This window comes from Lipotes vexillifer, unplaced genomic scaffold, assembly GCF_000442215.2.
Source record: "Lipotes vexillifer unplaced genomic scaffold, Lipotes_vexillifer_v1.1 scaffold593, whole genome shotgun sequence".
Classification (NCBI taxonomy): Eukaryota; Metazoa; Chordata; class Mammalia; order Artiodactyla; family Lipotidae; genus Lipotes; species Lipotes vexillifer.
In genome coordinates this window covers 663664-685707 of record NW_006773778.1, presented here as the reverse complement: position 1 = coordinate 685707, position 22044 = coordinate 663664, and the positions used below count along the sequence as shown (strand labels likewise).

The 22044-nt window shown below is 36.9% G+C and overlaps 1 protein-coding gene across 1 annotated transcript in view; it reads right to left on the bottom strand.

Moving 5' to 3' along the window:
* Positions 1–20120, bottom strand: part of CEP126 (centrosomal protein 126) — a 111379-nt gene extending 91259 nt beyond the window's left edge. Inside the window, 2 exon segments of the mRNA XM_007448563.1 lie at positions 13473–13592; positions 19993–20120. Of these exon segments, the coding sequence (XP_007448625.1) occupies positions 13473–13592; positions 19993–20120 (248 nt within the window).
* Between the last annotated feature and the right edge of the window lie 1924 nt (positions 20121–22044).

The window sequence follows — 22044 nt, the reverse complement described above, 5'->3', positions numbered from 1 at the left end:
CTATAGTCTGTCATACAGAGTGAAGTAAGTCAGAGAAAAATACCATATGCTAACACATATATATGGAATCTAAAAAAAAGGTGCTCAAGGAGCTAGGGGCAGGACAGGAGTAAAGATGCAGACATAGAGAATGGACTTGAGGACACGGGTCGGGGAAGGGTAAACTGGGACGAAGTGAGAGAGTGGTATGGACATATATACACTACCAAATGTAAAATAGATAGCTAATGGGAAGCAGCTGCATAGTACAGGAGGATCAGCTCAGTGCTTTGTGACCACCTAGAAGGGTGGGATAGGGAGGGAGGGAGGGAGATGCAACAGGGAGGGGATATGGAGATATATGTATATGCATAGCTGATTCACTTTGTTATAAAGCAGAAACCAACACACCACTGTAAAGCAATTATACTCCAATAAAGATGTTAATAAAAAGAAGAAAGAGTAACTGAGGTCACAAGGGACACCACTAGAACTGGAGACCAGCCATTTGTGATGTATTTCTTTTTCCTGTTTGGAACCATTATTCAGACTTATGTAAATATAACTTTCTAGAGATATGATCACATTAAGTTTAAAACTCAGCACTATTTTGAGATAGAAATTAAAGACATTTAAAATAGAATAAAATATTATTCTTTTAAATTAAAAAATGCAATTGGAGAAATATAGTTTTTAAAAATAAAGAATAACATTTTAGGGCTTCCCTGGTGGCGCAGTGGTTGAGAGTCCGCCTGCTGATGCAGGGGACATGGGTTCGTGCCCCGGTCTGGGAGGATCCCACATGCCGCAGAGCGGCTGTGCCCGTGAGCCATGGCCGCTGAGCCTGCGTGTCCGGAGCCTGTTGCTCCGCAACGGGAGAGGCCACAACAGTGAGAGGCCCGCGTACAGCAGAAAAAAAAAAAAGAATAACATTTTAAACAAACAATAATGTCAACATCCTATAAGAAATAAAACAACTGAAGAATATACTGTCAGTTTTCACTGCTTGGCAAAGAAACACATATGTCCCAGAGGTTATTAATCCTATACTTGCCAAGACTTAAACTTATTTGAAATCCCCCAATCTATGTTGAATATCATATTTCCAACTTGTCTGTCACTTTGCTGGAAAAGAAAACAAATAAAAAATTAAAAATGACCCTTAACAGACTATTGGAATGGAAAATACCCAAAAAACAAAGATCCATATTCTGATTTAACACAGAGAATTAGTAATGTACATACTACAAAGGCGAAATATAATAGCACCTCATTTCTCTAAAAGCTGAGGTGTCAGCCAAAATAAACATGTCAATATCAATTAACTGAAGCTCATAAATTTTAATCATAAGAGTCTCTTAGGTCCTTATTCACATGAATTCTTATTAGATTCAGTTCCAACAAAATCCTTTGTTTACTTAGGTAATAATGTATTAGAAATATAAAAGAAGAAAGGTGAGGGAACTTCTAGAAAGAGAAAGACTAAAATCAAAATGGAATAAATTTGGGTGGGGAGGAGTCAGATGGCAGAATAGGAGGACTCGGAATTTGCCTCTCCTCACAAGTACATTAAGAATACACCTACAAATGGATCAATTCTCACAGAGCATCTGTTGAACACTAGTGGAAGCCCCTGGACACCTAAAAGGACAAGATAAATCCTCACACAACCAGGATGGATGAAAGAAAGAAAGAAAAAAAATGAAACAGGAAGGAACCATCACCCATGGCAGGGAACTGAAGGTGAGGAGAGGTTACCGCACTCACAAAAACCCATTTGTGGCAGGGAAATCAGCTGGGGCAGAAAGGGACCTTCAGGGGTTTGAAGGGAAATGCAGCAACTGGTCTGTGGAAGGCAGGACAAAGTAAGAACTGTGTGTATGGCCCATGCTGCTGCTCTGCACACTCCAGCCTGAGTTGTGTGTCTCCAGGTGTGGAGGGAGGCTGGGTGCTGGAAAGTGGGGTTTGGAGAGTGGACCCAGGGAGGGGACAGCTGCTGGCTGTGAAGAGACGGCCTGAAGGGACAGGAGTAAGGAGCTTCACAACCTGGAAAGTTTTCTGAAGAATCCTGGAGCACTATAGAGACAAGGCGCCATTGTTGAGTGGCATGCAAGGGGTGGGGCCGCCACTGCAACTCCCTTCCCCACCTGCCAGCCCCCTGCCTCCGTGGGCAATGGGAGGGGCACCCGTCTGAGCAGGCCCACCCACTCCTCAAGCCAAGGTCTCCTTGGTGCACAGGCTCCAGAGTCCTGAGCTCCACCACTGCCAAAGCCTCCTCTGACTGCACATGGGGCCTGCTCACGATGCCCATGCCAAAGGTTCATCCAGAATCAACCCTTGGCACCCCAGACTGAGACAGGAAGCCGCCAATTCTGGTGGGATCTGAGTGCTAAAGTGTGATGTTAGAAGAGTGGATCTGGGGAGAGGACTGCTGTTGGCTGTGCAGAGACAACTTGAGGAGACGGGAGTGAGGGGCTCCATGGCTGGGAATGCTGCTAGAGGAAGCATGGTCTGCCTTGGAAACGAGGTGCCATTGTTGAGTGGTGCACAAGGGCCAGGGTCACCATTGCAAAACCCTTCCCCACCTGCTGACACCTGCCTCCATGGGCACTGGGAGGGACTCCCACCAGACACATCCCAGTCTGTTGCATCTTCCTGCTGGTCTCTGCCGCAAGCACTTTGCACGTGCCACAGTTGTGGCCTCCTTCTCCCTCCCTGGCCTGAGCGACTAAGTGCCCCAATCAGACTGAGGGACCCAATTGGCCACTGCTTTTGCCTCTCTCTCACCTGGATGGCGAACAGAAACCTGAGGGTGGCCCACATGCAGAGGTGGGGCCAAAACCAAAGCTGAGCCCCAGGGGCTGTCTGACTAAGGAAGAGGAATGGAAATCTCTCTGTGCAGCTGCACAAGCCACAGATTAAATCCCAGTGATCTGCTTGGTAAACCCTGCACCTGTGGAATATCTGAATGGACATTGAGTACTCCCACAACTTAGACCGGTCTAACTTTGGCAGCTGGGGACTTTGGGGGCAAGTGCATGTAGGCGTTGGGCCAGGTCAGAGTCTGAGCTGCCCCCACAGTGCCCATGGCAGGTCCAGAGACCTACCTAGAGGTACAGGAGGGCCTCCTGGGGAGGTGGGGGTTGACTGTAGCTTGTTGTCAGTGGGGGGCAAGGACACTGACAGTGAAGGACTCAGGAAAATATTATTACTAGTATTATTTTTTCTCTCTTTTTCCTTTTTGTTTCATTTTGTTCTGTTGCTGTTTTCTGTTTTTTAATTATATTTTATTTGTTACTTACTTTTTCTTTACTTTTTTCATTTTTTGCTTTAATTTAAAATTTTTCTAAATGTATATTTTTAAATTTAAAATTTTTACTTTACTTTTTTGTTTTGTGATTTTTCTTGTTTTTGTTTTGTTTTGTTTTTATCATTTTTGTGTGTTTAATGTTTTCTTTTTTTCAGCTTGCTTTCTGTTTTTTTTCAGTTCTTGGTTTTCATTAGTTTTGTTTTTATTGTTAGTTTTGTTTTTACTATTTGTTTTTGTTTTGGGGTTCTTTTGCTTGTTAGGTTGTTCTCTGGATTTTTGTTTTCTTTTTTTGGTTTTCTTTTCTATCTTTCTTTCCTTGTTTCTTTCATTTTGTTTTTATCATTTGTCTTGGGTTTTGTTGGTCTTCTTTTCTTTTCTTTTTCCTGCCTGTGCCACACAGCTTGCAGGGTCATGGTTCCCTAACAAGGGGTCAGGCCTGAGACTCACGGGTAAGAGGGCCAAGTGCAAGATGCTGGAATGCCAGAGAATTTCCGGCCCCAGGGAATATTAAATGATGTGAGCTCTCCTGGAGGTCTCCATCTCGACAGCAAGACCCGGCTCCACCCAACTGCCTGCAGGCACCAGTGCTGGACACCCCACACCAAACAACCAGCAAGACAATAACACAGCCCCATCCATTAGCAGACAGGCTGCCTAAAGTTGTACTAAACTCACAGACACCACAAAACACACTACCTGATGAGGCCCTGCTGATCAGAGGGACAAGACTCAGCTCCAGCCACCAGTTCAGGCACCAGTCCCTTCCAACAGGAAACCTACAAAAGCCCCTGGACCAACTTCACCCACCAGGGGGCAGACACCAGAAACAAGAGGAACTACAACACTGCAGCCTGTGGAAAGGAGACCACAAACACAGTAAATTAGATAAAATGAGATGACCGAGATATAGGTTATGGATGAAGAAGCAAGGTAAAAATCCACAAGACTAAATAAATGAAGAGGAAATAGGCAATTTACCTGAAAAAGGATTCAGAGTAATGATAGTTAAGATGATTCAAGATCTCGGAAATAGAATGCAGGCATGGATCAAGAAGATACAAGAAATGTTTAACAAGGACCTAGAAGAACTAAAGAACAAACAAACAGTGATGAACAACACAATAACTTAAATGAAAAATACACAAGAAGAAATCAATAGCAGAATAACTGAGGCAGAAGAATGGATAAGTGAACTGGAATATAGAATAGTGGAAATAAATGCCACAGAACAGAATAAAGAAAAAAAAGGATGAAAAGAAATGAGATCAGTCTCAGAGACCTCTGGGACAACATTAACCCCACCAATATTCAAATTACAGGGGTCCCAGAAGAAGAAGAGAAAGAGAAAGGGTCTGAGAAAATATTTGAAGAGATTAAAGTGGAAAACTTCCCAAACATGGGGAAGGAAATAGTCACCCAAGTCCAAGAAGCCCGGAGAGTCCCATACAGGATAAACCCTAGGAGGGACACACCGAGACACATATTAATCAAAGTAACAAAAATTAAATACAAAGAAAGAAAATTAAAAGCAACAAAGGAAAAGCAAAAATAAAATCCCCATAAGGTTATAACCCATAAGGTTATCCGCTGATTTTTCAGCAGAAACTCTACAGGCCAGAAGGCAATGGCAGGATATATTTAAAGTGATGAAAAGGAAAAACCTACAGCCAAGAACACTGTACCCAGTAACGTTCTCATTCAGATTCTACAGAGACATCAAAAGCTTTATAGACAAGCAACAGCTAAGAGAATTCAGAACCACCAAACAGCTTTACAACATATGCTAAAGAAACTTCTCTAGGCAGGAAACACAGGAGAAGAAAAACACCTACAAAACAAAACCAAAACAATAAAGAAAATGGTAATAGGAACATATATATCGATAGTTACCTTAAATGTAAATGGATTAAATGCTCCAACCAAAAGACACAGCCTGGCTGAATAAATACAAAAACAACACCCATATATATGCTGTCTATAAGAGATGCACTTCAGACCTAGGAAAACATACAGACTGAAAGTGAGGGGAAGGAAAAAGATATTCTATGCAGGGGCTTCCCTGGTGGCGCAGTGGTTGGGAGTCCGCCTGCCGATGCAGGGGACGCGGGTTCGTGCCCCGGTCCGGGAGGATCCCACATGCCGCGGAGCGGCTGGCCCCGTGGGCCATGGCAACTGAGCCTGCGCGTCCGGAGCCGCAACGGGAGAGGCCACGACAGTGAGAGGCCCGGGCCCCGCAAAAAAAAAAAAAAAAAAGTAAACAGGGAAAAGAAGATATTCTATGCAAATGGAAATCAAAAGAAAGCTGGAGTAGCAATACTCATATCAGACAAAATAGACTAAAATAAAGACTGTTATAAGAGAAAAGGAAGGACACTACATAAGAATAAAGGGATCAATCCAAGAAGAAGATATAACAATTGTAAATATTTATACACCCACATAGGAGCACTTCAATACATAAGGCAAATGTTAACAGCCATAAAAGAAATTGACAGTAATACAATAATAGTGGGAGACGTTAACACTCTACTCACACCAATGGAGAGATCATCCAAACAGAAAATTAATAAGGAAACACAAGCCTTAAATCACACATTAGACCAGATAGACTTAATTGATATCTATAAGACATTCCATCCGAAAGCAGCAGATACACTTTCTTCTCAAGTGCACATGGAACATCCTCCAGGATAGGTCACATCTTGGGTCACAAATCAAGCCTTGGTAAATTGAAGAAAATCGAAATCATATCAAGCATCTTTTCTGACCACAATGCAATAAGATTAGAAATCAATTACAGAAAATAAACAATAAAAATCATGAACACTAAATAACCAATGGATCACTGAAGAAATCAAAGAGAAAATTAAAAAAAATACCTAAAAACAAATGACAATAAAAAGATGATGACCCAAATGCCATGGGACTCAGCAAAAGCAGTTCTGAGAGGGAAGCTTGTAGCAATACAATCCTACCTCAAGCAACAAAAAAAAATCTCAAATAAACAACCTAACATTACACTTGAAACAACTAGAGAAAGAAGAACAAACAAAACCCAAAGTTAGTAGAAGGAAAGAAATCATAAAGATCAGAGCAGAAATAAATGAAATAGAAACAAAGAAAACAATAGCAAAGATCAATGAAACTAGAAGCTGGTTCTTTGAGATGATAAACAAAACTGATAAATCTTTAGCCAAACTCATCAAGAAAAAAAGGCAGTAGACTCAAATCAACAGAATTAGAAATGAAAAAGAAGTTACAACTGACAGTGCAGAAATACAAAGGATCATGAGAGATTACTACAAGCAACTATATGCCAATAAAATGGACAATGTGGAAGAAATGGACAAATTCTTAGAAAAGCACAACCTTCTGAGACTGAACCAGGAAGAAATAGAAACTATAAACAGACCAATCACAAGTAATGAAATTGAAACTGTGATTAAAATCTTCCAACAGACAAAAGTCCAGGACCAGATGGCTTCACAGGTGAATTCTATCAAACATTTAGAGAAGAGCTAACAGCTATCCTTCTCAAACTCTTCCAAAAAACTGCAGATGGAGGACCACCCCCAACCTCACTCTATGAGGCCACCATCACCCTGATACCAAAAGCTGACAAAGATATCACAAAAAAGAAAATTACAGGCCAATATCACTGATAAAAATAGAAGCAAAAATCCTCAACAAAATACTAGCAAGCAGAATCCAACAATACATTAAAAGGATCATACACCCTGATCAAGTGGTATTTATCCCTGGGATGCAAGGATCCTTCAATATATGCAAATCAATCAATGTGATACACCGTATTAACAAATAGAGAAATAAAAACCATATGATCATCTCAATATATGCAGAAAACACTTTTGACAAAATTCAACACCCATTTATGATTAAAAACTCTCCAGAAAATGGGCATAGAGGGAACCAACCTCAACATAATAAAGGCCATATATGACAAACCCACAGCAAACATCATTCTCAATGGTAAAAAACTGAAAGCATTTTCCCTAAGTTCAGGAACAAGGCAAGGATGACCACTCTCACCACTTTTATTCAACATTGTTTTGGAAGTCCTAGCCACAACAATCAGAGAAGAAAAAGATATAAAAGGATTCCAAATTGGAAAGAAGTAAAACTGTCACTGTTTGCAGATGACATGATACTTTGCATAGAAAATCCTAAAGATGCCTCCTGAAAACTACTAGAGCTAATCAATGAATTTGGTAAAGTTGCAGGATACAAAATTAATACACAGAAATCTCTTGCATTCCTATACACTAATAACAAAAAATCAGAAAGAGAAATTAAGAAAACTATCCTATTTACCATTGCAACAAAAAGAGTAAAATACCTAGGGATAAACCTACCTAGGAGGCAAAAGACCTGTAATCAGAAAGCTATGAGATACTGATGAAAGAAATCAAAGACGACACAAACAGATGGAGAGATATACCATGTTCCTGGACTGGAAGAATCAATATTGTGAAAATGACTATACTACCCAAAGCAATCTACAGATTCACTGTAATCCCTATCAAGTTACCAATGGCATTTTATAAAGAATTAGAATAAAAAATTTTACAATTTGTATGGAAATACAAAAGACCCTGAATAGCCCAAACAATCTTGAAAAAGAAAAACAGAGCTGGAGGAATCAGGCTCCCGGACTTCAGACTATACTACTAAGTCATTAAAACAGTATGGTACTCACACAAAAACAGAAATATAGATCAACGGAACAGGATGGAAAGCCCAGAGATAAATCCAGGCACCTATGGTCACCTAATCTCTGATAAAGGAGGCAAGAATATGCAATGGAGAAAAGATGCTCTCTTCTATAAGTGGTGCTGGGAAAACTGGACAACTACATGTAAAAGAATGAAATTAGAATACTCCCAAACACCATACACAAAAATAAACTCAAAATGGGCTAAAGACCTAAATGTAAGGCTGGACACTATAAAAGTCTTAGAGGAAAACATAGGCAAAACACTCTTTGACATAAATTGCAGCAAGATCTTTTTTTGACCCACCTCCTAGAGTAATGAAAATAAAAACAAAAATAAACAAATGGGATCTAATTAAACTTATTAGCTTTTGCACAGCAAAGGAAACCATAAACAAGATGAAAAGACAACCCTCTGAATGGGAGAAAATATTTGCAAACGAAGCAACTGACAAGGTATTAATCTCCAATATACACAAATAGCTCATGCAGCTCAATGTCAAAACAAAAAACAAAAAACAACAACCCAATCAAAAAATGGACGGAAGAACTATACAGACATTTCTCCAAAGAAGACATACTGATGGTCAACAAACACATGAAAAGATGCTCAACATCACTAATTATGTGAGAAATGCAAATCACAAGTAGAGTGAAGTATCACTTCTCATCAGTCAGAATGGCCATCATAAAAACAATCTACAAATAATAAATGCTGAAGAGGGTGTAGAGAAAAGGGAATCCTGTTACACTGTTGTTGGGAATGTAGATTGGTACAGCCACTATGGAGAACAGTATGGACGTTCCTTAAAAAACTAAAAACAGAGCTACCATATGACCCAGTGATCCCACTACTGGGCATATACCCAGAGAAAAACATAATTAAAAAAGACACATGTGCCCCAATGTTCATTGCTGCACTATTTACAATAGCCAGGATATGGAAGCAAGTTAAATGTCCATCAAAAGAGGACTGGTTAAAGAAGATCTGGTACATATATACAATGGGATATTACTCAGCCATAAAAAAGAATGAAATTGGGTCAGTTGTAGAATTGTGGATGGACCTATAGACTGTCATACACAGTGAAGTAAGTCAGAAAGAGAAAAAAAAATATCGTATATTAACGCATATATGTGGAATCTAGAAAACTGGTATAGATGACCTTATTTGCAAAGCAGAAATAGAGACACAGATGTAGAGAACAAACGTATGGATACCAAGGGGGAAAGCGGGGGGGGGGGATGAATTGGGAGATTGGGATTGATTATATACAGTATTGATACTACATATAAAATAGATAACTAATAAGAACCTACTGTATAGCACAGAGAACTCTACTAAATGCTCTGTGGTGACCTAAATGGGAAGGAAATCCAAAAAGAGGAGATATATGTATACATGTAGCTGATTCACTTTGCTGTACAGTAGAAACTAATACAGCATTGTAAAACAGTTATACTTCAATAAAAATTAAATTAAAAAAAATTCACCAAGCTTACCAGTTGAGGCTAGTACTGTAAACTAAATAAAGCTTAATAGCTCAAGGACAATACAGTAATATAACAGAATAGAATATTTGATGCCCATAATAATGATTCTAAGGCATAAAGAATAGATCAAACTGCATTTATCATAATTTGTATAAAAGATTACAGAAATATGCATTGCAATTTAGAAGGATTTATATTAATGTCAATAACATTTGCATAATTGATAAGTACTCCATTTCTGACAATGCTCTTCATGCACCACACGTAACTGACCTTTGACTCCTATTGACCCTACCTACTCAATCCCAACTCTACCTTCATACTCTACCTTCATACATTCTCTGGCTTAGATCACTATAACAGCTTTCTACCTGTCTTCTTTGCCTCCAGCCTGTGCTTTCAATTCATCCTCTACCCCTCTGCTACAATGAGATAAAATATAAACATAATCATGATACTTTTCTGATTTCACTCTTTCAACAACCTCTCAGAGTCCTAAGGATAGGGTTTAATTTCTTCAGATTGACATAAAAGTTATTTTATGAAATGACTCCTATCAACACTATAGCTTCCTTTCCTGATACCCTTCCACATTTTCCTGTGCCTAAATCACATAAAACTTTTGTCTTTTATTTCATAACATTAAGCTTTTTCACATATTGTTCTCCTTTATCTCTCAAGTACACTAACTCCTGGTTATCTAATAAGACTTTACTCTTCCAGGAGTTCTTCCTTGTCCTGCAGTATATGAGATGTACTTCTACAGCACCTTGTAGGTGACTCAATCATAGTATTTATTGCATAGCATTGCCATCCTTTATCACTTCACTATTAGTAAACTGAGGGCAAGAATCATGCATTTTATTTTTATCCTCTAGTATATGAAACCCAGTAAATGTTAGTTGAATGAATAAATGCTGTCCTGTATGACATTTTAAATGGTCAAAGATAACTTCTAAATATACTAAATTCCTTTAATTTTCCTTTAATACATTATGAATATATTATGGATAATATACCCACGGATATTTAAACCTACTGATACCTGGATTTATTTGAATCTGTTTATATTTTTTAGCTTATACCAAACTTCTATATATGCAGGTTTGATTAATATGACTTATTGCTTAAAGTATAATTCCTTCTTATTTATTCTGAGGTACATTTTTCCTGCTTCATGGGGAACTCCAAACTCCATCATTCTCACAAATAGATAATGCAGCTACTCCATACTTCATGTTCACCAAGTAATTCATTCCGTGATTCTCTAGGTAATTTTTTTTTCTGCCTATAGGATATGTAAGGAATCTTTTTTAATTGTAGATTTTAGTGATTCTTCCTAAGTGCTTGTCTCTCACCACTTGGTAGTGTTTCCTCTTCCTCTTCTCTTTATTTGGGCAGTTTTCCCCATTCTGTCCTTTTCTTTCTTATTCTGCCAGTTAGTTATAGAGTCTGATCATCTGAACTTTTAAGCCTACATGCTTATATTATATTGTTTTAAAACTATCTGAAATTTCCTTTTGAGTTCTTTACTTCCTAAAATTTATTTCAATTTATTTTCCTCATGAAGTCACGTTAAATCAGGTTATTGACATTTCTAATGTTTAGTGATAAAATAGGTTAACCAAAATTATTTTTTTCTTCCAATATGATGTTTAATAATTGGTACTCAATTAGCTATGCTTGCTAATGAATAAATGCTTATTCACTAATTTATCAAAAGATAGTTCTAAAGTTGAAAATTAAAAACAATGTAGGAAATAAGTTAATTTTCTTTATGTGTGTATACGTTAAAATTACTTGGTCCACAAAGCAGCCTACTAGAAAGTTACCTGAGGATGTGATCCAGCAATCTAATGTTATAAAACAAAACAAAAAAAGGGGTGCTATGAGGCAAGAAACTGTGGCTCCAGTTCCTGTGACCAATAAAGGGAAGTCTCAGATGCCCGTTGTGCATTAGGTCTAAAAGGTAACCTGTATCTGTTGTAGCAGTACCTAGTGATGAAGGGAGGAGGACTTGGAGGGAAACAAAGGGGACTCCACTGTATGGACACTGAGTGACAGGATGGAAAACTTAAGAATGTGATAAAAACATACAAGAAAAATACTGGCAATAGAAATGCAAAAAATAATAAATAAGAAAATTAAAATGTGTGTGATTTTAAGCGATTAATGCAAGTAAACAAAGAGCACTTGGTGCTATGAACATCTTTTGAGTACTATTGGGGAAACAGTACTGACAATGTCAAAGCATAAATTTGTCTCTTTTTGTAGAAAAAAACAGTTAGGAGAATATCTCTACTTATAGGAAAAATATTTTTTTCTAAATTCTATGACCATAATATGAATAGACAGTATAAACTTAGATGAGGTTAAGCATAGATAGATAGGCCAAAAAATCCATAATGATAGACATATTCTGAAATTCAGAAGTGTACAAATAATTTGGTCCCCTTTTAAAAGGTGAAATATAGAAACAAAAGATTAGTGTTTTAAAATAAATTTTTATGTGGCTTTACAAAAACAAAAAGCGTTTTTTTTTGTTTTTGTTTTTTACACCTCTGTAGGGTGACAGAAAAATAAAACATAATCAAATTGTATTGGAAAATGTTCTGCCTCTTAGAATTTTAAACCAAAAATTTTCTTCTATATTTTCTACATCAGAATTCTTATGGGTGTTTGATGAGAGAAGACAGGTTGGAACTTTATGAATCAAATTCCACATATAAGGCCTGCTATTTCACACAGCAAGACAATTATTAGAAAATATACAACTGACAAATATTAATTTATTAATCAATAAAATAAGCTTAATGAAGAGCACTATGTGACAAATACTTCTACATGCGTTCTCAACTATTCATCTCTAATATTACCTTTTTTGCTCTATGTAACAATTCCTTGAAAAAGATTGTATTCATTCCAATCATAAATAAGAAACTGAAGCTCAAAGAGATTAAATAACTTGCTCTAACTCATGGAGCTAGGATTTAAACCTAGATCTCTGATTCCAAAGCCCATGACCCTTTCAACATATGATTATTCATTTTTATTGAACTCCTATCATGTGCCTCTTATAAGCTTCAGGAGCTGAAAGGTAGGAGAAAAACAGAAATACACAAATACAAAACAAAAACAAAAGCAAGCTTCATTAAATACTTTCAACTACGCCAGGCAATACAGAGTTAATCTAAAGATAATTCAGTGCCAGAAAAAAATTACAGATAAACAATTTTGTATTCCCCAAATGGGATTTGCAACATATGCCCAATGATGTAGTAATAAATTCTAGGGCTTTTCTACTATTCATCTATTGTAGAACTATGAACAAGGTAGCAAAAACAACAATAAAAATGGCATAACTACTTTGTATTAAAAAAATCTAATAATTCAAACACATCTTGAAAAATGTCAAGCAGGGATAGGATGGTTTGCATTTTTACTTTATTTAGTTTCCAGTTTATACTGGAAAGCATCTTTTTTCATGGCAATCATTTATAAAAATTTTTTATCGTATTTCCACACTTATTCATATTTTCCCCATTTTTCTGACTGGATGAATGAGGGTAGCACATATAGAAAATTATATATAAGTGAATAATGAATTAAAATCAAATATGTTCTATTAGACCCTAAATGATAATTGGTAACCTTTTATCATAAAATGTTACAAAAAATGAAGAATACTTTTTATAGTCATTTTAAGAAGTGAATATGACACTAATAAGTTCTATGACAAGAAAAGACTGCTACAGTCATGGTCAGTAAACTAGATGATACATCACTATCTTTGTGCTGTGGCAGAAAAACAATAAAATTTAAAAGCCACAAAAATCTTGATCAATTTTATAGATAAAACACTGTCATGACTTAGGTTCATAAAATGCTACAAAGTAGAGAAATGATTAATTTATGACTTTGAGTTTCTATGCTTCTGAATAAAATACAGTTACTTACTTTTTCCTCCGGTTTGACTCCACAAAATATTTACGTGCTTGATTTCGACATATTTTTTGTTGTTGCAGTAAGATTTGGCGCTCTTCTTCTAAATTTTTCTCAAAATGGATTTTCATATCTCTAATGGTAGCATAAAGTTAAGGACAGTGGTTTATGTCTTTACTGGATGAGTATCAGTTCTATCTGATAAGTACAATTACAGCCTCATACTAATGATGTAATGATTTTTTGTGGAACAATTAGTATGTGTACACATCAGTGTTAGTGTATGACTGGCACATGTTTTATATAAAAAAAACTCTTGGCTTGGTATTAGAACTGAAGATACATTTTACTTTCTTTGGGGGAAAAAAATAATTACTTTTAGACATCATGAGCCCAGATAAGGAGACTACATATCTTTTCATTCATTATACAGATATTTGAGTACTTATTAACAAGTTACTATCTTAGGCATGTATATAGAAAAATGAAAGAAGGTTATATCTCATTAATAGAAAGAAGATGAATTAAACGTTTCAGTAGATCCTTTAATCCATAGCATGAAAGTCATATTCAAGTCATATTCATATTAAAAATCAAATAGCAATATAACTGGAAAGTTTGGGAATATAGTTTACTTAGTGATTTACTCATAAGTTAAAAAACAAACCATTAGGAAAACCATACACAGTAATGTTTACTCAGAATTTTGCCAAATATGGAGTATTTTAGTTATCCTAATTATCCATTCATTTGAAATTTACTGTATAAAATTAAACTTTCTTTAAATAAGTTGAATTGATATGGTTAATTGATGTCCGAGCTTATTTAGTTTCATTTCAACTGGCATTATTGAATGCCTTTACCAAATTTATCACAGTATTTTTCTGTTTTTAATGATTTTGAAGTTTTAAAAAGTGGTCATTCAATTACCATTTTCAGTACCTCATCATTAGATGTAGATGCATACAAGATTGTACTGAAGTTATTTATTGCAGGGCATGCCTATTTGTCTTTTTAGAATAAACAGTGTGTTTAAATTTCCCCCCTCAAAATAAAGGTATGAAATTCTCTTTAAGAGTTCTATTTAATCAAGATTTTTTTATATATCATAAATATTAATGGTAAATCAGAATATAAGAAATACATTAAATAATAAATTATGCTATACATAAGTTGTTAATTCAAAATGTGTTAATTTTAGGATCCTGCAGTGCTTCAGCATCAGCGTAGTTAAAAAAACCTTATATATTTCAAAACAAGCACGTCTATTTGAACTTTTTGGTCATTTGAAACTTTGCTAATGGGAACTTTCAATTATGTTGCTATTTAACCATTTTTATGCCATTGCTCATAATTAATTTACCTGTATTAGAAAATTTTGCACTACCTCACCATAAACAAATACATGCACTCACACACAATATTTTTACTTAAAGTTTCTTTTGAAGGATTTATAAAAATGAAACAGAAACGGAAGTAACCTGTTTTTTGTATTTTTTTTGTTAGCATAGAAACAGCTAAAGATTTAGCTTGTTCTTTTCTAATAGAGTACTTTATTAGAAGGAGTCAGACTTTAACAAGATGGCTAACTACGAAGTCACAACATGGCAGTGGAAGAAAGTGCAGCTTCCTTTCAGGGTACCCAAGAGCAACATTGTCGGGGCAGAAAAGGGAGAAGTTGCTTTGGCTCAGGTGAGAAATATGCAGGACTATGATGCATGTGGAGATAATTCTCTTCTCTGTTTAACATGCTTGAAGTCTCACCACAGGAACATAAAGAAAATCACAAATGTAACGTTTGTAATAATGTTCTGACAACTATATATTGTTAGATTTAATTAAATGTCTCTTACTCTATATAATATACACATGTATTATATATAATACATGTATAATATTGCCTGCCGAGTTGTAAAAAATACTGCTGCCTTTGCATCTCTTCAAAGTATGGTATCCAAATTAAAAAAAATATTAGATGGCTGGTTAAACTTTTATTTTTCATTCAAGCTGTGTTGTAAAGATAAGATATTTCCATAAGAATCACTGTTAAATACTTGTTCAAAGGAAGGTAATTTTTATATATTTAACAGTAAAATAACCAACCAACAACAAACCCAAGAATACTACAGGCACGTAATGCATAATGATTATAATTTAAAAGCATAGCCTAATCTACCCCACCTCATCCTCATCTCTTCTTCTCCCAATTTAGTCTTTTTCTAATTGTAGCTCATTTAGGTTGTTTTAAATAAGTTACCATCACTAATAACTATGAATCATATAACCCATACTCTTGTCAAGTTTATTAGAGCCATCCAGATTCTTTTTCTTCTTCTCTGTACCTCTCCACAGACTTGGCTCAGATGTTCTAAATCCCTTGCCTGGACTACTTCAGTAGTCTTCTAACTCATCTTATTACAGTACTCCTAAACTTGCTGTCCTCCATTTGAACCTCCACAAAACCAGCTAAACACAAATCTAATTGGGTTTCTCATTCTTTGCTGTTCTCTAAAATCTCCGTATCACCTTCATGATGCATTAAAAATTTCTTGGAATATACAGCATTTTATAATCTGCTCTGTTTTTTCAACTTCATTTTTCAACATTTCCCTGCATGTCTTCGATGCTCAGCCACACTAAGATACTTATTAACAGAACAAGCCATGATGTAGTATGCCTATATCTTTTGGCACTTGCTGGCTAATTCTACTCATCCTTTCAGGGACACCTCAAGCAGTTCCTCCCCTGTGAAGCTTTTTCTAACCCTCACTGGATGACTTGACACCCTCATGGGTACGTCATATATGTCTCCTCTATATTTCTGTAACTCCAATGCCTGGCATGGTGCTTAGAATATGGTAATGGCTTAATAAAAGCTTACTGAATGACTTCCTTGGAGAAAATTCTCGGTAGATAAACTAGGACAAAAGGTATACACATTTTTATAGCTTTTAGTGCCTCACAGACAAATTGGTTTCTAAAAGGGTTCTGTAAATCTACATGTCATTAGAAATATATGAACATGAGTTTCTATGCCTCACGAGCATAAGGTAGTACTTTTTTAATAGAAAGACCGAATGGAAAGTCATGTTTTATTATGTATGTATTAGCAAAATAGAATAATTGCCATGTTGGGCAACTAATTTTTATTTTCCTCTTTTGTGAATTGTTAGTTCAGAGTAACTGGACATTTATCTATTGAGAACATCATTTAAAAAATCAATTTCAGTAAATTCAATAGAGATAGAATAGTGTAAATATTAACCCTCTATCATAGTTACTACAAGTATTTTCCCCAGATAATTTGTTTTATTTAATTATACAATTTCCCCTTACACTGAAGTTTTAAATTAATGAGTTATCTTTGAGATATTTTTCACTTGAAATTGATTCTTTCTTTTCAAAAGGTAAAGTTACTATACCTTCAAACTATGAAAGTGTTGAAGTTCTATTTTCTGTTAGTTTTCCTTTATGATTTTGTATTTATTTTTATATTTACCCTTTTTATCAGTTCAAGCATATTTTGGAATTTAGTGTAAAATGTGACTCAAGATAGCAAAGGACCCGCTTTAGACTACGCTTTTTTACAGGTTTGACTAAGGAGACAGGAGATATTAGAACACAGTTAAAAGGGTTTGATTGTTAGTTTTAAGGATAGTTAAGACCAGAGCATGTTTACAGGCTGTAGGGAAAGAAGGCTATTTGACAAAAGTTGGAAGTAAATTGTAAGAGAGAGTTAGGATAATTTACAATCCAGGGTTACTGAGAAGAGAGGTGATGAAAATAGGGCACAAGTGAATGGATTCACCTTCTACAGCAAAAGTGATATCCCATCAGTGAGCCTGGAATACAAAGCAGGGTAGGGGATTGAGGGTGGTGATGGGAGTAAGAAGGTTTGTGTTGTTTGTTGGGAGGGACCTGAGGGAGTTCATGGCATCCATTCTCTTATGAAGTATTGTAGTAAGACAGTCTACTGCGAGTGATGGGAGGTGATCAAGATCTGGCACAGAAACTAATTAAGAGGAAGAAGAGAGAGCCCTGTTCTTGTTCTGGTGAAGCTGGAAACCATCAAGCTGTAGCGGTTTTGTGATTTTTTTTCTCTGACAGCATTTTTATTGTTGAGTGAAGGAGTAGAGAAATAGGGTTGTAGTAGTTACTGGGTGGTTGAGGAAGAATAGGAGTGCAAAGAACCAAGGATGTTGGTGAGAGAATATGTGTAGATAATTAAGAATAGGGTGTAAACTGGGTAGGGAATAAGGAGAGGCAAAGTGGGGGCTAGGATAAAATGGAAGGGGAAAAGACTGGAGATATTTATGAGAAAACAAGAGGCATAGTGTGAAGGGGACATGAAAGAACTTTACTTTTTTATTCTATTTCTATATATATTTGAATTATTTTAAGAAACTGAAATTATAGAACTTCAGCTAATTTTAATTAGATGAACTTCATAAGGTTTTGTTCCTTCCCTTTAGAGTCAGGGAATTCTAACTAGAGTGAGAGAACTTCAACAGAAAGCTGGATGGCCTCTGAGTATTGAATTCATATTTGGAAATCACATGTAGAAATTTTACCAAGGCACTTGCTTATTTTAAGTCTGCAGTTCATTTTTTTAATTTAGTCATTAATTCAATAAATTTGCATACCTACTTTGTACCAGGTATCCAATATGAAACATTACAGATACTAAGAACATCCAAAATAATACAAAAGGTGCTTAAGTGTTTCTCCAACTAGTAACATAATGATATTCTTGATTTAGTGTCATAGTCTTTATTACATTCAAAAGAATTCCTCTATCCCAATTTAAATATATATACTAATTTTATATATACTAGCAAATATATATATATATATATATATACTAGCAAAAAGTATATTATATATACTTATATATACATACAGATGCATATATATACACACATACTAGCAAAAGTTGTTGGATTTTACCAAAGCTCTGGGCATCTATTGAAATGATCATCTACAACTTTCTTAATTTTAGCTATATATTTATAATTCAAGTATATTTTTAGTAATACATTTCTTTATAGGAAACCAACATAATTCTGGAATTATGTCTATTTGGTTTTGTTCATTTGAGGTACTGCTGAATTTATTTACAAATATTTCCTTTGTTGTATCAATATTCATACCTCATAAATTTAAAAATATTAAGTTTATGACCATTTCACTAATGAAAATGATGGAAAGATACACTTTGTCAATGAGCCACTTACAGTGCTTCCCTATTTTCTGATTTAGCTATAAATCAGGGTCAGTGTAATAGGAGTTCGGGGTCCAAGAAAATACAATGTCAAGGGGACAGAATCAAATCCATACAGAAAGCAATACAGTTTATTTCAGATTACTTCTTGAGTGAGAACAGTTTTGAGGAGTAGTAAGGGCAAAAGCCAAAGTGAATGGAGTTAATAATGAATAGATGAAAAGAATTAAAAGCTGCTATTGCAGTTAGGGTTTCTGAGAAGTTGACTAAAGAAAGAAAAGACAGAAGGGTTAAAAGCTTGAGGAAAGCATGATCAGAGGGGGGGATATTTTACCATCAGTTAAGCTTTGTACATATCTGTCTTCCTCACTAAAGTTGTATCCCAAGCACCTAGTCAAAGAGCAGGCACTAAATGAAAATTGATTGACTTGCTTTTAAAAGTGCAACATCCCAGAAGTGGAAGACAATAAGGATAAGAAAATGGGGTTTAACTTGAAAAGTGAAGACACTCCATTCTCTGACAAGAATGAAGATGATTATACAGCACCATCACTACCAGCCAAGTCCTTTGAGAATACAAAGGTTACACTCTAATTATCATAACATTCTCTGAAGGAATAAATATGGTTTACATATTTTGAAAACAAAACTCTTTCACTCTTTCAATTTTCTACAATGCAACCAGCAGCAATCTCAAAGGTGGGCTAGACCAATTCTTAGGGACAGGTCAGAGATAATCCAGTGCGAAGCCTCCGGGTCCTTTGCTTCTCTAATTTTCTGTCTGTTGTCTCTCTGACAACAGCCTGGGCAGAGGATGGAAAACAAAACAAATTAACCAACTGTGTTAGGCTTTAGCAGCTCTGGTAAATAAATTAGGGAAGTGCTAGGTTAACAGTTAAAACGGACTGTTTCAGGAGGGCAAAACATTTTACCTATTTGTGGAATTCTTTTCTCCAAGCAGCATGATTAATCAGGGTGTGGATAATATGAAGTAAAGAGCATAACGGCATAACTCTAGAAGACAAAACAATCCCCATAGAACACACGGTTGATCTATTTGAAAACTCACAAAAAATTTACACCAAAGTTGAATGGGGGTGAGATAACAAGGTGGCCGGGAAAGCGGTCCTAGAATAGGATAAAATGGTATTTCAGGTTTAAGGGGAGCAACGACAGTTACTGAAACAAATATCCGCACTAAGATGACTAGCTAGTTTCTATCACCTTGCATCTGTGATAATGGGAATCTAATGGGAAAAAAGATGGGCCCAGCTTCCAACATCGCTACGCCGGCAGCCACGGCTGGAAGGATACAGGTAAGCGCCAGGTCGGTGACGCCCGCCGCTCAACCGAGGGCTGAGGGGGGCTCTAACGCGGGTGTCCGAGGATTCAGTGCCCAGTCTCGCGACCGCGCTCCGGGCTCCGGGCCTCCGGGTCATCATCCTTCATTCACCTCAGCGCCGCCTCTCGGCTCGCCCCCAGAGCCTCCCTCATGGCAGCTCCGGCTTCCTCCTCCTCCGCCTCTCCCGGCACTCCGTCTCTCAGGCCCCGTGTCACTGCGGCGGGAAGTTTGGCCGCGGCAGCTCTGGTTCCCGCACAGTGGCGCTCTTGGCTGTGGTGGCGACGGCAGCTGCAGCAGCGGCGACCTTGCCTGGCAATGGCAGAGGTGGCGGCCGCGACCCCAACGCTTCCGCCATGTTGACAACCAACCGACACCGCGTCCTTCGCTACGGCTACCAGGGTGTGGGGGCAGTGCGCCAGAGGCAGCCAATAGGAGGAGCGGACTCCCGCCTACTCCCCCCACCCCTCTGAGCTGACTGCGGGCGGCGGCCTGGAACCCTAGCATCCTCAGGGACGCGAGTCTTCGCAGGAATGGGGAGCTGACTTGTGCCTCGGAACCTGACTCCGTTCTACCTCCCTTTTTATGATGATGTTTTCGTGAGGGTATTGAGAGTGTTGAAAGACAGTGAGGCGCAGAATCTTCAGATACAGGCAAACGCCACCGTGGGGATTCTGAAATGATTGCCTCGGGGATAATTCAGGGTAGGATTTGTTGTTTAACTACCGAGTCCTGCTGTGGGGTTTGAGTTGTGTATTTCTGGAGCAGCACTATCCCCAAACACCATCTCTTTTAAAAGGCTTTGTGGAGTGGAAATTTCCTTTCTCTACATTCTCTCACCCACTCGCTGACGCTTCTGCCATTCCGTCTGCAAGTCGTCCTCCTTGCCATTTCCCTACTTATAACGTCGCATTTCAAAGGCTTTTAATGGTGCCAGCCTTGCTGCCAGTTTCTGGAAATAGACCATCAGCGGCCAGGAAAGTAGTGCAGATTTAATTTAGTAATCTCCTGGGAAGATATGCCAAAAGAGATCATCATATTGAAATTGTTTCAAGCTCTTATGGAAAATTGGATATTTTAGCCACACCAGGTTTAGTGGTTTTGCAAGTAAAAATTTGAAAAAAGGCTGAAATTCTTTGTTGGAGTTCATTTTAAAAGTACATATAAAGTTTGACTGTATTTCAGCCAGGTTTTTTCTCTTTCTTTCTTCCTTTCTTCCTTTCTTTCTTTCTTTCTTTCTTTCTTTCTTTCTTTCTTTCTTTCTTTCTTTCTTTCTTTCTTTCTTTCTTTCTCTCTCTCTTTCTTTCTTTCTTTCTTTCTTTCTCCCTTTCTTTCTTTCTTTCTTTCTTTCTTTCTTTCTTTCTTTCTTTCTTTCTTTCTTTCTTTTCTTTCTTTCTTTCTTTCTTCTTTTTGTGTGGAAAAAACTCCCAGATTGGAAGCAGAATGTACAAACAGAATAAAAATCACTTGCCCACCATTCAAATGCCTCTGTCTTTGTGAATCAATTTGTTCATTTTTAGAGTTCAAATAATAAACTTTTCCAGTTGAAGCTATTTAAAACAGAGTTTTAACAAAGTTGGATACAATGACTCAAATTGGAATGTGTTCTGGTGACTGAGATTCAAAAGTGCCACAACAAATCCAGTTTTGAGTTAAAACACAAAACACATAAGCCCCCTTCAGGACCATGCCTGAAGGGGGCTTTGTGAGTCAATTTGTTCATTTTCAGAGTTCAAATAATAAACTTTTTGAGTTGAAGCTATTTAAAACAGTTTTTGCAAAGTTGGATACAATGACTCAAATTGGAATGTGTTCTGGTGATGGAGATTTAGAAGTGCCACAACAAATCCAGTTTTGAGTTAAAACACAAAACACATAAGCCGCCTTCAGGACCATGCCAAGAGGGTAGAATAGATAATCTTGACAAAGAAAGGCTAAATGTGTATACTGGGACGATTAGTTATCTTTGCAAATTTTTAACTGGCCTAGTCACAGGAATTTAAGTTGATTCTATTCCTACTGCTATC